This window comes from Medicago sativa, chromosome 7, assembly GCF_051527215.1.
Source record: "Medicago sativa cultivar Bolivia chromosome 7, Bolivia_mono, whole genome shotgun sequence".
Lineage (NCBI taxonomy): Eukaryota > Viridiplantae > Streptophyta > Magnoliopsida > Fabales > Fabaceae > Medicago > Medicago sativa.
Genome location: NC_140755.1, coordinates 85,284,163 through 85,301,205, shown reverse-complemented (window position 1 = coordinate 85,301,205; position 17,043 = coordinate 85,284,163). Strand labels below are relative to the sequence as shown.

General features: G+C 34.6%; 1 protein-coding gene across 2 annotated transcripts; it reads right to left on the bottom strand.

Annotated features, from left to right (window-relative positions):
• Nucleotides 1-520: 520 nt before the first annotated feature.
• On the bottom strand, nucleotides 521-15,496 carry LOC146909555 (calmodulin-interacting protein 111-like). Of its 2 annotated transcripts, XM_085727834.1 has the most exons (11): nucleotides 15,114-15,496; nucleotides 14,630-14,797; nucleotides 12,894-13,696; nucleotides 9,893-10,088; nucleotides 7,502-7,712; nucleotides 3,639-3,911; nucleotides 3,451-3,548; nucleotides 2,348-2,774; nucleotides 2,154-2,234; nucleotides 1,352-1,542; nucleotides 521-1,272 (listed from the first exon to the last, which is right to left on the bottom strand). In XM_085727834.1, the coding sequence occupies exons 1-11, from the start codon at nucleotides 15,426-15,428 to the stop codon at nucleotides 1,036-1,038; spliced, it is 3,000 nt and encodes a 999-aa protein (XP_085583960.1). In that variant the 5' UTR covers nucleotides 15,429-15,496; the 3' UTR covers nucleotides 521-1,035. The 2 variants fall into 2 exon arrangements, with proteins under 2 accessions (XP_085583960.1, XP_085583959.1); XM_085727833.1 differs by having other exon boundaries at nucleotides 3,451-3,911.
• Between the last annotated feature and the right edge of the window lie 1,547 nt (nucleotides 15,497-17,043).

Below are 17,043 nucleotides of genomic sequence, written 5' to 3'. Positions count from 1 at the left end.
TCATAACTTGCTTGAATCAATTTAGTTAGAAAAATATTTCAAAAATCTACTAATCCTTGGTGAATCCTTACTCTATTCAATTAGATTAATCTTAGAATAATTAAATCTTAATTGTCTTCTTGTCTTTGGTTTTTACACTTATTAGTGTCTTTTGAATTTAACTAGCTTCTGGATATAGAATTTAACTAGCTTGGTATGTATGAAGTTTTTCTATTTTTTTGATTGAAGTATGAGTTAACTTGATTGAAAATTCACATTTTGGATTTTGACGTTATGCAGGGGGTTTTCCCACGGGGTCATTGGTCTGTACCGTCAACTTTATCAACATATTTCTTTTTTTATGAAGACACATAAGAAACAAGAACGCATACATGAAAATAATCAAGGAGAGTAAAATTTAAAAACTGGAACAAGGCACCGGTATGAACACGAAAAGCATCAAGAAGAATACAAGCAATGAGACATCGAAGAAACATAATGAATTGTTTCACTCATGAAAAATAATAGGGATAAATAGTAATTTTTAAATTAAAATACTTCATTCCATTGCATACACCTTGGGTGGAAAGAAAAATAGAAGGATGTGGTATGGGATGAAATGAATTTCATTGTATTCCATTCATTATTTACAAATCCAAACAATAAAGCATAACTCTATACAACTCCATTCCATCATATTCCGTTAATCCAAACAAAGCCTTAGAGTCAATATTCAATTTCCATATAGATAAATTAAATAATTCAATTATTAAATATGACATGATTATCTTGAATCCTAGGGAGAGTATTAAGGAGAGTAGGGCCTCAAATTCAGGACAGATTGCGCCTCAAATCCAGTCCTACGCCCATGCTGGAAATCAGGACAGATTGCGCCTTAAACCCAGTTCTGCGCCCATGCTGGAAAAAATGAAAAATCTAAGCAGAAAAAAGCAAATGCAAGGAATCGATCAAAGGACCACACACATCCAATCCCTCCATTTCTGCCACCGGGCTATTGCGACATATTTGATAATTTTCTACGTTGATAATATACAATCAATGTTTTTGGGCCTTATATAAAAACGTAAAACTAAAAATTGTTAGGGCCAAAAAAAATTTGAGGCCTTGTGCAACGGGCTTGGTAGCACTTGCTCTGGGCCGGCCGTGATCAGCGAGCACGGCCCTTTGAAATTTTGCTGACAACTTTTGATAGGACTGAGTTTCTGTGGGCTGAACTTGTTTGATTGCCATCTTAAAGTGCTTCATTGTTACAACGGAAGCATCAAAGCTTTCCTAATAATGTCACAAAGATTTACATATTAATACATATTTTTGATAACACATGCATCAGAAATCACATTGAATGACTAACCTCCAATGCTGCACGAGCTGCTCGTTGACATATAGCTGATATATCTGCCCCAGTATAACCATCTGTCAGTTGAGCCAGTTCTTTCATGCTAACATCGGAATCACATGGAGTGTTGCGCAAATGAATTCTAAAAATCTCTTCTCTGTCCGGCTCATTTGGAGGTCCAACATATAGCCGACGGTCAAAGCGTCCTGTAAATAATGATATTCAAGATGATCAAAGTCCATACCAACTCATCCTCCTGAGGCTTTGTTTGTGATTTTGGAGGGAAAGGGATGAAACCAATTCTAATCTGAAGACTCTGATGCAGTTGCTCAGTTCTAAACCTTAGGGTTTTTTATTTTTTACTTCTTTTCTGCAGATATCTTGAGACTAGGGGAGGATTTTGAAAAGCAAAAAAAAAAAAAAAAAAAAAAAAAGAGCAAGCGGAAGAGATAGATGACATTGGGATGCGAGGGATTTGGGGGGTTTATTTTTCTTCATGAAACAAAACCCACCTTATTTGGGGAACTCCGAAAATGTAATGAAGGACGGTTTTGGAGGATTTATATGAATTCTTCAAACTTAATCTATGTTTTTATAATATTCTTAAAATAAAAAATATATTAATCATAAGGATTAATTTATCATTCTCTAACAAAACACTCTTTCAAAAAAAGGGAAAGATTTCTCCATTTTCCCCTATATTTTCCACCCCCCAAAACCCTCGCTTCTCCTCCCCTACAAAACTCCCAAACAAAGCCTTAGTGTATTTAGGCGTGCATGCAAATGAGAGAGACATACTAAAAAAAAAGGACAATACCTAGTCTTAAAAGAGCAGGGTCCATATTTTGTGGCCTATTTGTAGCAGCTATGACTGCAACATCAACTCTTTTACGCACACCTGTAGAACACAATTTTTTTGTTGAAAGAAAAACTGTGATTAATGCCGTTTTAGGGTTAACAGCTAAATAAGCAACCATTCACATTTCAACTAACTCAAGGTTCTTTACTAACCATCCAATTGAATAAGAAGTTGACTCGTGACCCTATCGGACACTGAAACACCATCACCATCTTTCCCACGAGTTACAGCAAGACTATCAATTTCATCGAAAAATATAACCGATGGGGCATTGGCCCTTGCTTTATCAAACAATGATTTGACATTCTTTTCAGATTCACCAAGCCATTTGCTGAAGAGTTCAGGACCCTTGACTGCTAGAAAGTTCAGTCCAGCTTCAGAAGCAACTGCACGTGCCAATAGGGTTTTGCTACAACCTGGAGGCCCATACATCAATATATCTATTGGAGGATCAGTCCCAATACGGGCGAATGCATCCTGGTGCTTTTGGGGCCAAACTAGTGCTTCCAACAACTGGTTTTTGACTTGCTGTTGGCCGCCAATATCTTCCCATTTAACCTTTGGAACCTCAAGGGTCACCTAGATAGACAAAAAAAGAAAAATATCACCAGTATTATTTCACTTTTCATTTTTGAAAAAAAAAATTGATTTAAAAAATCCTTGTTTATCATACAAAAATAGACTATTGTTTCCCTTTGGGATTAAATATGTTTTGATCCCAATAAAATTTTGTTTTTTCGGTTTAATCTCTACCAAAAAAAATCATGTTTCTTAAAAAATTTCATCTGCACTTTTGGTCACTGCTATTAGGTCAACCCACATTTGACTAATGAAATTTAAAGTGGCACTGCCACATGAACTTATTTTGCTGCTCCCCCTTCTCTCTCCCTAATTGAATACTTTTTTTGCAGGGATTAAATTCGAAAACTGTAGATTTTGATGGAACTAAAACATATTTAACCATAGATAAATTATTTTTTTAATGTGTCGCAATGCCAACAAAAAAATCCACGTAGACTTCCGTTGGATGGAGGCATTAATTAGAAGTGGCATCACCTGTAAAAGTAATTTCAAATAGATAGGTTATACATATTGGAAGCTTGTGTATTTCATTATCTAAAAATTGAAAGGGATTATAGAAAAATTCAGGAAATGAAAATGAACCCAAATCAAATAGGCATATCCCCGATGAGAGATATTTTTATTTAAACAATAAATAAATTACCCCAAATACTAATTATGGCATCAACCATACCTCTCTCATGGCACTGGGTTTTATTTTGAGCTTAGCTTTTTGAAAATCCTCATAAGTCACTTTCGAAATATGTTCTTCCCCGCTATCAGGCATCTTTTCTATAATTCCAGAAGTTTCTACCATTAGGAAGGAAGGCAATAAAAGACTGGAGGCCACCAACATATCTGAAACAGACAAAGTTACAATACCTGAAGGGTCTCTCAAGTTTGTTGCACTATTCATCGGAGTGGGTTGCTTTTTTATGTCATCTAAATTACCATTGCAAGTCTTCTCACGTTTAAGTTCAACAAAATGTTGTAGACAAATAGAAGTTGCGCAATTGCGAAGGCCAACTAAATCAGCACCAACAAATCCATGAGTTAGTGAAGCAAGCTCTTTAATTTGTGTCTCAGAAAGAGAGTGATCTATTTCACAGAGAATAGTGTGCAAAATATCTTCTCGTTGCGCTTTTGATGGCACACCTGCAATGGACATGGAATTCAAAGTTAGTGGTAAATGAATCCTATGAACCATCAGCGTAGTTAAAACAAGTTAAAAAGGAAAAATAATTATGATAATTTTAGATGCCACAAATAGTGCGCATTTTCTTTGACGAAGTATTTTGAAAAGCCTCCAATACCATGTTGATCGAAGGATTGCATAAGAGAGTATATATTCACACACTATAAGTATGATTACACACTGTAAGTATGATTACATAAAAACAAGCTTATAACATCAAAAACCCAACACTACAAAAAGAAGCTTAATTTATGGCCAAGTATTAGTGAATTGTTGTAAGTTTGGTAATATCCCCAATGCAAAAAGACTGCCTTATATTGGAATGGTATCAACAAACAACAAATTATTACCAGATTAGTCAGATCACATAAGTTATATTTTATTATGAAGTTTCTTTGTTCTGAATAAAATATTTTATTTCCACGTTGAAGTTATGGGGCTTAGATAAAAAGGAGGAAAGGAAGTACCAAGGCCTTCAAAAATGTAACATGATTAGTAATGACTTCGACACTATTTCATTCAAAAGACTACATAAATTGGAAAATCATTAAACAAATCATTATCGGTGTTATTAATAAGGGATCACAGAAAATAATGGATCCGCTATGAGAAATAGCGGAGCGGGAAAACACCGGAAGCCACATATCGGTTGATATGAATAATTATACCTAAAATAAAGCATTAACAGAAATTAAAAAAGTGACGACATAAAACTCAAAATATCAAAATCTTACATTTGCTGCAGAGAAACCAGGAACAGAAATTAAAAGTGACTTAACACTCAAAATCTAAATAGTTCAAAACGACAAATAACTGATATTCTAACTAGTGATAAAAGATATAAAATATCTATTTATTCTCCTCATCCCCAGCATAATCATTATCCTCATATTAGATATTGAGGCATATCCTTCAACTTCTTCAATGAATCCTCAGAATCAATGTCTTGAAGGACATGAAGTTGGAGAGACATAGGCGGTTTAGTGATGAGTCGTGGGGTTTAGGTTTAGGGGTTATATAAGACCCCATCTCATGACCGACTCAGCATTATTTTATTTTTACTCTTTTCAAAAAATATGCTGCGTGCAGCTCACATGAGGTTTTTAATGTTATCACCGATATACAAAAGGCAACCACTATTGCAGTGGTAGCGGAATCGTGATAGTGTATCGGCTTTCATCGCAGTTGCTCCAAATCCTGATATGTGATAGCGGTATAGTGGTGCTATACCGATTATTTAACTAATAAATAAGTAAAATAGAAACTGATCTTTTGATGTAAGCTAAGAAACTCTAAGATTAGAAATTAACAACATCAAATATATTATGAGATATTTCATATATTCTAAGACTCCCCCTCCAAATAACACATACTAGGCTTTTGCTTGTTACAAAAACAATGCATTTTCCGCGCAAATAAAAAATAAATAGGAAATCAAATAAAAAACTAGCTATAGCTATAAAATCGTTGGGAAGACAACTAAGAGATGTTGGAGAAGCTGAAGAGATTTGGTAGAAAGATAAGCTATCCAAGTAACTTGAACTACCATCAGCATATGAGAATTTTCTTGGCAAGCAATCAAGAAAAGCAATGTATATCCTTCTTAAAGTCGCATTTAAAAACTTCAAACCAATAATATTGGAGACCCTGAAATATTTAAAATTTATACTAGTTTCGTAACTGCTTATAGGACAAACACCAAACTTAGGGCATGTTTGGATTGACTTATTTGAGCTTACCTACTGACATAAGTTGTGAGTCTGTTTGAGAGGATTTATGTAAACAACTTATCAAAATTCTCATAAGCTTTTTTCAGCTTATTTTCATAAATTTTACAATATGGCTTATAAAAATAGCTTATGCAAGTTTATGCATAAGCGCTTATCATGATAAGCACTTGTGCTATAAGCGGCAAATGAACTGTTTATCCTAACAGGATCTTAGTGCTCAGGGATGAAGATGAGGCCAGGTCAGTGCACCTGGGACAAAGACAAGGCAGTGCACAGCTAGGGAAAGGTTGGGGCCAGAGCACCTAAGTCAGAGATCTAAGCTAGTGTAAGTCCATAACCAACATAAGTTACCATCGGATTGTTCGTCAACAAGAAAAGAAGAAAAATCCACACTAATATTATTCATTTGTGAGAAGAGTCACCACCAAAACATGATTGGTGGGAGTAGAAGCCACTGATATGATCCATTAGGGAGAAAAAAAATGCAGGAAAATCACCAAAGAAGCAAACATAATTATCATATTTGAGCTTCGACATGGTAAAACATAACCCCAAGAGAACCAAACAACCACATTGAGGTGGCGAACGGAGGTGACAACAGCGAGGGGTACAGACAACAACACGTGTGACAGAGTCGTACTTGACCAGACAGCGGATGACTAGAAATGACTGCATCTACATGATGAGCTAATAGATGTGACTAATTGGAGTTCCAAATTTCGGTAACTTGGCAGCCGAATAGTGATGGGATATGTCACAGAGGATGATACGATGTTGAAATTATGCGGTCTAGATAAAGGAGAAAGGAAAGTACCGAGACCTTTGAAATATCTAATATGATTAAAATAACAATGACTCGATATTAACTTGATACAAAAGACTAAACACTAACCTCCTATGCATAGGGATGCACGAATCCTAATCCTAAATAAATTGAACAAACAGGAAAAATAAACATGATAGTAATAAAGTAATAAGTCCTTGGAGATGATCTAAGACTAGATAATGACACTAAAGGATAAACTAAGAAACTCTAACATAATATCAAAGATATTTTATATATTCTAACATAAGTAATGAGAGTGAGAGAGAGAAAATGAAGATAAAATTCAGAATATGAAATTGTATTCTAAAGTAAGAAATTCTATGGTCCGGTCTAAAAAAATGGAAATGATCTTGTTGCTTTGTTAACCAAGAGAAATGAGCTCCAATTTAATGAAATATTGAAATTCAAGAACGAAGGATAAGCTAAAATAACATTAACTACCTCTTCTAGGCCTCTTGAATTTAGACACTTTATCTTTATAATTGAGTTCGGACCGGAGTAGTATTTTACAATAATAATTTAGATACATTATAATAGAACACAACAAAGGAGAGTTTAGTATCTAGAGCTTATGAACCCATAGGGTGTGATATAGGTAATACTCCCTCCGTTTCAAAATGAGTGTCGTTTTAGGTGTTTACACACATATTAAGAAATGCAATGATTAAGAGAAAGAGAATAGTTATTTTACCAAATTATCCTTATTAACTATTGGTTAGTTTTAAAAGTAATATTTTGGAAGTAGTGTGCAAAGTATTAATTGGAGGGTACAATTGAAAAGAAAAAGTTATTATTGCATTGGAAACTGAAAGCGACACTCATTTTGAAACAAATTTTTTTGGCTAAAGCGTCACTCATTTTGAAACGGAGGGAGTATTTTTTACAATAGTAAAATATGCGGGCAGAAGTTAGGAGAGAAATCACAGTTACAAGAATAGGTATGCATTTCAAGATAAACATACTTTTCATAAGGATCTATTAATTCAAACCTTACCAAAGTCAATTTCCTCGTCAAATCTTCCAGGTTGTCTGAGAGCTGGATCAATAAGGTCAAGCTTATTAGTAGCAGCAATTACAAGTAACCCTCCATTTCTTCTAATTCCATCCATCAGATCCAATAAAGTTACAACCAATCTTTTATATAGCTCTTCACCCCCACCATCTTTCCTTGTAGGGGCAATTTTATCTATTTTATCAATAAATATCTGTATGTGACACAGTGAAAGTAATCCAATCATTGAGGTTCAGCAACTTAGAAGAACTTAGAACATAAGAATATAAATTTCGGTATAAGTGAGACTATTCCCAGCAAATCAGGTGCAAAGCCTTGAAAATAATTAACTATGCAACCTAAAGCAATGAAATCTTGAAGAAAAATGTCAAGATTGTAGGAACATTGATAGAGAGCAGTCCTCCTATAGGTCACACTAGCCAGTTTAAGAATTTTTTTTTTTTTTTGTTCTAAGTTTAGTTTAAGAAATTCTAATGATGGTCAAAAGGAAATTATCATTCATTTAAATTACATCTGCTTAAAAATGTAAGTCTCACCTCTATGTTTTGTCTAATACTCACAGCAGAAAAAATATAAAAACTCCTAAGTCTCACCTCTATGTTTTGTCTAATACTCACAGCAGAAAAAATATAAGAACTCCCTCCGGTTCTACATGTAAGAGAAAGTTCGGTCAACAAAAATTGATGTATGTGGAACAAAATTCGGACCAGATACATGAACTTTTGTTGACCCAACTTTCTCTTATATATAGGACCGGAGGGAGTACAAGACAACAATAGACTGTCTTTTTACATTGAAAGAATTGAAATCTTCTACCATCACTCCCAAAAGTTAAAGGAAATAAAGAATTTGTTTGGAATAAATTTCAAGATAATTCAGGCAAGTTCAAGGACTTTTGAATCATACAAGAGAATCAAACAAAACATTCTTTCAATACTTTTTTAGCATTTTTACCTCTTAAATCAAATCAGAATTTGAAATACAAAAACAGGGTCATTGACTGACGATAAAATGCTTACATTTTCATTTTATACAGTACTAATAATGCCTTCAAATTTTATTCATTTTCACAATTAACAATATTTTTTATTAAATACCTAATATTCCTCAGCCATCCAGTGTAAACCACTTTTAGGCTTCTCTTGATTAATCAAGACCAAACATGGCAGCTGAACAATTCTTATATCTGTCATGAAGCTTCAAAATGTTGGGTGTTTCAGTAATTCTACAAGCAAGCACCACACGTATACCACGATTCTTATGACATGATGCTTTCACAAAAGATCTCATTGTAAATATGTTGATGGAATCATACATGTGAGAACATGTATGAAAGAGATAGAAGTGATATTACAATCAGACATTATCACCAGATACTGACACAGACAACTGACAGAGACTAAAAACAGATTGGTCTGCGGTTACCAGAATATCCCCTTCCAAGAATTAGAGAGCTTGGTCTCTCCCTCACATAACCACACAATAACCACTTTCCCTTTTCTTTTCTCTATTTATTCCTAAAAATACATAACATAACAGGCAATAACATAAATGACCATAACTGTTGTATTTTATTTCGGCCCTCTCCTCTTATATTGTTCTCTAGTAAGAGGTCCAACATATAAATCCTAAAGTAGCTGCGAGCCTGCAGATATTTTGGAACTGTTCAAAGCTTGGCCAAGAGGAGAGGACGAGAACTCATCCCATTTTCCGTGTGTCTCACTTAAAGAGAGCTGTTTGGACAACATATTGTTCATCCAATTAGCAAATGACCTTAAAGTGATGAACCAGTCTTTGGATATGGTCAGCACATGTTGCAAGCTCTTCTTAAACAAACCTCTCAACCAGTTATTGAGGTTACTTGGGAAATGTGGCAATGATCAAGGATCAATTTCCTCACTTCAGCCTTGAGCCACGTGGCAGTGATAGGGCAGTCCAATATGACGAGACTAGCCTTTGTGTGGCCGGAACCCAAACCCGTCAAAAGTTTATATCAGATGAACGAAACGACGCTCTGGATTTAATTATGCATGTAAATAGGGAGTTAAAGAGAGTAACTTAAATGAATGTTGTGTGAGAAGTTGAGGGGAATTATGTGTTTTAATAGAAGTGAGTATCATGCGAGTGTTTCCTACATAAGTAAAACTACCTAGTTTGTCAAGTCCAATATTAAGGTTAATATTAAAACACTTCAACTTCAATGAGAAACTTAATCAACTATTTTTGTTGTGATATGTAACTCGTGATACACCAATGTAAGAGCATAAATTATTCATTTAAACACAAAATGTGAAAACACTAAGAGCATAAATTATTCATTTGAACACAAAATATGAAAACACTAAAACACATTCTCTTGACAAAATATCTAACCACGGCAGGTGCAGCTTGAAGGGCGGAATCAAAAACTTCATGCAATGCGTTCTCATTTTCCTCATACTGGGTAACAATTTCAGGTCCAATAGAGAAAAAATTGACCCCGGCATCATGAGCAGATAATCGAGCCAGGGAGGTCTTTCCCGTACCTGGTGGACCATGAAGAAGGACTCCGGTATTCTGTTGACTAAATCTACATATTGCGAAAACAAGAAACATAAGCACATAAATGTGTGGAATTGTTTACACATGTGCATAGAAGTATCCGAGGACACATTGCCATGAGATTTGAGGTTTTTACTACAAATTCAATAATTGACTTGCAGAAACTTATATAATTGCTTTCCAAAAAAAATTATCTCAACATCCATACTTATAATAAAGTGACCATGTTAAGACCAAACATGCAGTTCAACTCATTTTGACATTTAACAAAAAATTTACCGAATGATGTCATGTTTACAAGAAAAAGAAAAAAAAAGGCATAACATTTGCAAATTATTTCTGATAAGATCACCAGATATACTACCTGAACCTTATATTCATAAAAATTACCAATATATATATATATATAGATGAGGCACTGGTCCCTACTCGGAGGGCTTGCCTTTCCACTTACGAGTACAAATCTAATGACCATCCATTAGCAGAGAGAAAGATGATAAATGACAAAGGATTGTTCTTCATTTCCAGTCAGAGATTACTTAAATCATACTAAAAATTAACAAAAATGGCGGAGAAGGGAAATACTTAGAAAATTCTTTTATATTTAATTTTAAAAGAGTAAAAAATCTCAAATATTTAAACAAAAAAAGGGTAAAATATCTAAATGCACAACCATAAATTAAATGACCCTTTCCAACCAGATTTTCTATGAAATAATCCATTAGAAAATATAAGCAAACAAATACATAACAAGAAGATATTCCATAGTGTTCTGAAGCAGAAGTGTTAAATACTCTCTTCCATGGGAATATGAAATGAAAAGCATGTAAATCAGTGCAGTAAAAGGAGCCAAAAGGCACAGAGTTTCTATAAGGTGCTCAATACCACTTTCTAGTTGAGATGCAGCACCTTTGGTGATGAGCATGCCTTTGTGTCTTAAGAGTTTGTTCGGGAGATATAAGGGAAAGGAGGAGAGGGTTTTGGAGGGAATGGGAGAAATGAAAAAGTAGAGCCATCCTTCACTTCTTTGAGTGTTTTGATGGAAATAAGATGAAAATACTTGATAGTATTTTTTTTGTTTTTTGTTTTGAGTATTATCAACAGAATTAATTAATTTGAAAATTTAATAAAATCATCCAAAACACTCCCCTAATGCATTTTTTTAGTTTCTCCTCCAATGAAAATAGAATAAAATCTCATGCAAGATGGGGGGCTACCCATCCTTCTCATTCCCTTTACCCTTTCCTTTATCCTCAGAAATTCTCCCCTCTCTTTCCTTTATTTAAAATCCTCCAAAACACTCCCCCAATGCATTTTTTAGTTTCTCGTCCAATGAAAATAAAATAAAATATCATGCAAGACGGGGCTACAATCCTTCTCATTCCCTTTACCCTTTCCTTTATTCTCAAAACTATCCCCTTTCTTTCCTTCCAAACTCCCAAATGTAGCTTAATTCAGGTGAAGCGTGCCTTGGATATCTCTCTTGGAAAATTTATGAGGATTGACAATATTGGGAAGCTTAATGGCTAAGATAGTTAGACCGTTGGAAAATAACTGGCACTAGTCTGTCTTTGGAATTCTGCACATTCTAATCAATTTTTTTACTACGAATATTATGCTCGAGTTATTAGATTACATTGAAAGTCAATGCAAAATAATCATGCTACCTCATCTCTAAATATGTGACCTTAAGAAATTTCGTTGTGCTTTTTCTAAGACCCCCTTCAAACAAGTACATTATTTTTTTTTACCATAATACCCCGAATTATTTTACAACATTTTCATAACCACCAATAAATATTATGATGATGAAAATAAATTAATCTTCTCTCCTAAAAGGTAAACTTGGATAAATAATATCAATTGTTGATAAGTTTAGAGTTAAATGTGTTTCTAGTCCCTATAAAATTCATGACTTCTAAAAGGCAAACTTGGATAAATAATGTCAATTGTTGATAAGTTTAGGGTTAAATGTGTTTCTAGTCCCTACAAAATTCATGATTTTTAAAGTGTAGTACCTACATAAATTTTGTCCAATGTAGTATTTATTTTTCTTTTATCGGGACAAAATGAGGGGGAGCATTGGCGCAACGGTAAAGTTGTTGTCATGTGACCGAAAGGTCACGGGTTCAAGTCCCGGAAACAACCTCTTGTGTAAAACAGGTCGACTGCGTATAATATACCAAATCCCTTCCCGGATTCTCCGTATGCGGGAACTTTAGTGCACCAGGTTGGCCTATAGAGACAAACAAAGCGCAGGGAATAAAAGCACTATTTTTTCTTTATAAAAAATAATAAAAATATGGGCTAAAATTTATGTCGGGACTACTTACAAAGCCATAATTTTATAGGGATTAAAAACACACTTAATCCATAATTTTAATATTATTACCAATTTTCTTAATTCCAGCGATTTAGTCAATAGAGTTACTGTGTTTGGAGGTGGGGGATATTATTGGGTATTTGCTTTACGCCCAACATACATGAATAGAGAGCTGAGATTTTGTGTGGAGTGGTGCCAACACGTAAGGACGCTAGTGCTACCTAACATCCAACAGTACACTAGTCTAAGCCACATCCTTATGAAATTACAAAGGATACATATTAATGTGACATATAAAACACAAAACCCAGATAAAGAATATGTCAAGCCTTCATCTCAAACACTAGATGGAGTTTGCTGTAAGAACCATAGTCTACAGTCAACACTGCTTGAATTCAGTAAACATAAAATGGTGCATTAAACAACTCAAAATATATGGCAAGGAAATTAATAAATATAACTCTTCAACTTTGCATGACATACAAGTAAAAATATTCAAAAAAGACATACCTTGATAAAATATTGTTCTTTGAACAAAATATTAAGTCCTTTAAAACCATTTCTTCTTTAGATAGACCACCTAGTTTAGAAATTTTATCATGTCTGTTATCAAATTTCAGACACGATAAATCCTTTTGAATTGACTCTTCAAATGCTGAATTCGATGGCAAAGATAAAAATACCTTTGTTTCCCAATTGACAGTGAAAGCCACATTCACATTCTCTACCATATCAGAATCATCAAAATTCAAATAACTGCGCCCGTTTAATGGACAATAGTCAGGTATGGTAGTTGACATTCTAATGTCCGTCACGTGGAAAACGAAAAACTCAGACAACATTGGGACAGTGACAAGATTCCCTAACAATAAACAACGAGAGCGTAACAATGCAGTTGCACAAGTTTCTAGTAATTTTTTGGAAGATTCATTTCCTAATGCCTTGCTAACATCACATGAAACAACCGATTGCCCATTGTAATTGGCTACACTTGATGCTAAATCTTTTATTACGGGGGAAGAATAAACACTGTCATTTGAAAAATTTGATCCATAAGAAGGTGTCTTAGGAGATGCAACAATATCATTCTCAGATTGGGCACGAGATTTTGAATTAGACAAATCCAACGAGGGGAAATTATTAACTTTCAACGTTGGTTCAATCTTACAAGGAGCCAGTTGAAGATATAATTCTTTGCAATTATCTACTAATGATTGTTTCCGTAATGGGTGAACAAACACACATGTGCCCAAAGGAGGACATCCCATAGAAAAGGAAAGAATTGATGACAGACGTGCAGCATTCTTCAATACCTACACAAATGTCATAAAATATAGGATTTTGGTAATGATAGATAAATTGTTATACATGATTATAAAAAAGAAGTCATTATCTAGTATCAATCAATCGTATTTCAAATGAGCAAAATAGCATCTGCTTCAATGAGCTATTTGTTAATCTTAGCCTTATGTCAATTACAAGTTTTCATAGTAGTATTCTAAATTGAGACCGAATTAGAACTAGAAGGTAAGGGTGTTTGAGAAAGCATCCTTTGTTGAGGGTGTATGAGGTAGTTTTCTTTTGTTTTTTGTTCTTCAGCAAGTTTAGTCTACAATGTGTACAGTATATCGTGCTACTTCCAGTTTTGATTAAAGAACCAAATGTGATTAATGAAAGGAAAAAAAAGTTCCAAAGTCCCAACCAACCTCTGAAGCATACTAGTACTGTGTACTTGTCCGTACCGAGTACACGTACGGTACTCGTGGTACTCCATTATTCTATTGTGAGTGAAAATTGTGACTTTCCAATTAATTGGGACTCCCAACTAAGGTATCTACATAAGCAAAATCATCTTATATCATTTTTCCATTTCCTGCCTATTGCTTATACTATTAGTAGGTCAGTTCCTGCTTGTTCTATTGTGGTGAAATAAAATCTGATTATTGACATGTCCTCACTACTGGTGTTACTACTCCTACTACAACAACAATTATAGTATTACTAATAATGTATCTATCATTCTTTTTCCCCTTCTAAATTCCCCTCCACAATACGAAATGAATACGAGTTTAATGAATATACATTGATAGTGTCGCCCAATCATATTTCACAGTTATGTCACTTCATTATATTACTTCCTAAAACATTTACACAATGTAACACTTTTTTCCACGGTCAAAGTACATATCCGTTAAACACAATGAATAAAATAACAAAATAAAAACAGTAGGAGAGGAGAGACTAACCTTTTTGGCAGGAAAAACCGTTGCAATAGCAAAGTAGTTTCCTGCGGCACCATCACCCAATGCCTTACAAGTTTCCAACCCGTAGCATTTGACACACTCAGCAGTCAATGAAGTGAGAGGAAAGTTATGCGATTCCGCAATCCCTTTACTTGAAGAAGGAATAGAAACCTACAAAATCGATCAAAATATATGAAACAGGCATATCATAAATCACCATAGTAGCATAAGGACCTCTTTGGGTAAACAGGTTAATTTTCAGCTTATACATAAGCGCTTATGTACAGGCTATTTCTATAGCAAAAGATGAAATAAAGTTAAGTTATTTTCGTATAAGCTATAGGTTGTTTTTATAAGCTATATGTGAGAACTTATGGAAATAAGCTGTTGTACTAGTAAATAAGTTAAACTAAGTTAATTCAAACAAACCCTAATCAAATGAGACAAAAAACAAAAGAAGTTGAGGAAAAAAGGGAAAGTTGATTACAGAGACAAGTGAACCCGGAGCGAGTGAAGAAGCAACCATAGAAGACTCAGAAAGCCAAATTTTGGCGGCGCCTTTGGAAAGAGAATCGGTGGATTCGATATCGGTGATTTTGGCGACGAAAGCAGATTGTGAAATGAAAGAAGGGAAGATTCGGGAAGCTTGTTGGCAGAGAGAGGCGAAATGTTGTGGTTCGGCGGCGGTGGTGCATGGTGGAGCGGCGGTGGCATCGTCCGGAATTGACGATGATGATAACTTTGAATTTGTTTTTGATTGCTTCTTGTTGCTGCTACTGTGATTTGAACTCAAAGAAGGCATGGTTGAGTGTGCGTTTTTTACAGAGAATTTTGGAGAGAGAGAGAGAGAGAGGTATATGTTAGTGAGGTGAGTCTTTACTCCCAAGTTAGGGTTTTATAAAACCCAACAACTAACTGGATTCAACTAGATTTGGCTCGCAAATGTTTATATGTGACTTTTTCTTATAGTAGGGTGTCCTAATGACGCGTTAGGACATGTTGTATGTGACTCAAAGTCGACTTTAACATTAATTTGAGCCAATTTTTAGACCTAAATTTGACTCTAAATTTTTGATCGAAGTCGATGAGGTTCGGGTTCAATTATGACGAGACAATATCAAGAAAAAATTAGATTGATCCTAACACAAATCACAAATATATAAACTCTTTTTTTTTTTTGAAAAATAATTAATTAACAAACTTGTTTAATCATGGGACAATATCGATATTAATTCTAGTAGCCATATAATGTTTCAGTTAAAAAAATCACACTTATAATCAATAAAAGAATGATTTTCAATCAATTTGAGGACCACTAAGACATAACGTTGAACCAAAAGTGTAATTTCATTTGTTGATTTTAACATCCATGTGCACAACAACTTTGTGACCATGACTCAATGGATCAACAAATAGAAATAAGTGACAAATATAATGTATTTCGATTTTTTTCAACCACAAAAAAGATTGAACATAAAGTTTGCAAACTTTCCTCTTTGTGCTTAAAAATACATGCATTGCGCACTTTCCAAATTATTCACACAGTCGAAAACCAAATAATATTCAAAGAACGCCGATCTTTTTTCAAATAACCACCTAAAACACCAAAATGCATGAGATGCTCATAAAGAAAACCGTGAGACATTATTTCAAATCCTAACCAATTTGCTACTTAAGACCATAACCTGCCAAAAAAATTGCATCAGATAAATAAGTGATCCCTATCTTCATTCATATCACACCTTCCTCCACAAGTTTGGTCGTTGTTATTAGTAACTCCCCTTTTGTGTAAGTTGTATTTAGCAGGGATGCGGTTGAGAAGCAGATGACAAACAAAAAGAGAAACTTTCAACGAAACTGCCTTTAACCCAACAATGTAACTGATGTCCAAAGTAGTATTAAGGTTCGCATATATCAAGTAGTGATAAGCAGGCCCGGCCCCTGAGGGGGTGCAAACAGCTCAACAGAGCTGGGCCTCCCTCAGTCATGGGCCTCAAAAAAATTAATACCCACTAGTACTACTGCCCTCCAATTTTTTTTTAATACCCCCAGCCATTTTCTCGTCCCCTTGTTTTAGCCTTTTAGGCCTATTAGAATTAAGTCCTCTTGCTTTTGGTGTTAGGTGGGGGTTCCTCATGTATACGGTAGTCATTTTCACTTTGGGTGTACCGTATATATACGGCACCTTATATTTATTTTTTAAAAAATATAAATAGAACATTGCTCTTTTAAAAAAAAATACGTTTTGATTTTATCATTGACCTCTTTTCATTCCTGCAGCCGAGCCTCCGAATTCTTATGGACGGCCTTGGTGATAAGCGCCGCTCATCGAATAACGTTTGGAAGAAATTAACGGCCAAATCCACCTATCCTCCTCTACATCCCGTAAAACAAAAGACGTTACCAACCCACTAAGT

Excerpts from the sequence above, each read along its gene's own strand:
- LOC146909555 (XM_085727833.1), bottom strand. The coding sequence starts at position 15,428 with ATGCCTTCTTTGAGTTCAAATCACAGTAGCAGCAACAAGAAGCAATCA. Across the intron at positions 2,775-3,450 it reads AACCCAGTGCCATGAGAGAG|GTGACCCTTGAGGTTCCAAA; the intron begins GTATGGTTGATG and ends TTGTCTATCTAG. Across the intron at positions 1,273-1,351 it reads CAGCTCGTGCAGCATTGGAG|GAAAGCTTTGATGCTTCCGT; the intron begins GTTAGTCATTCA and ends TGACATTATTAG.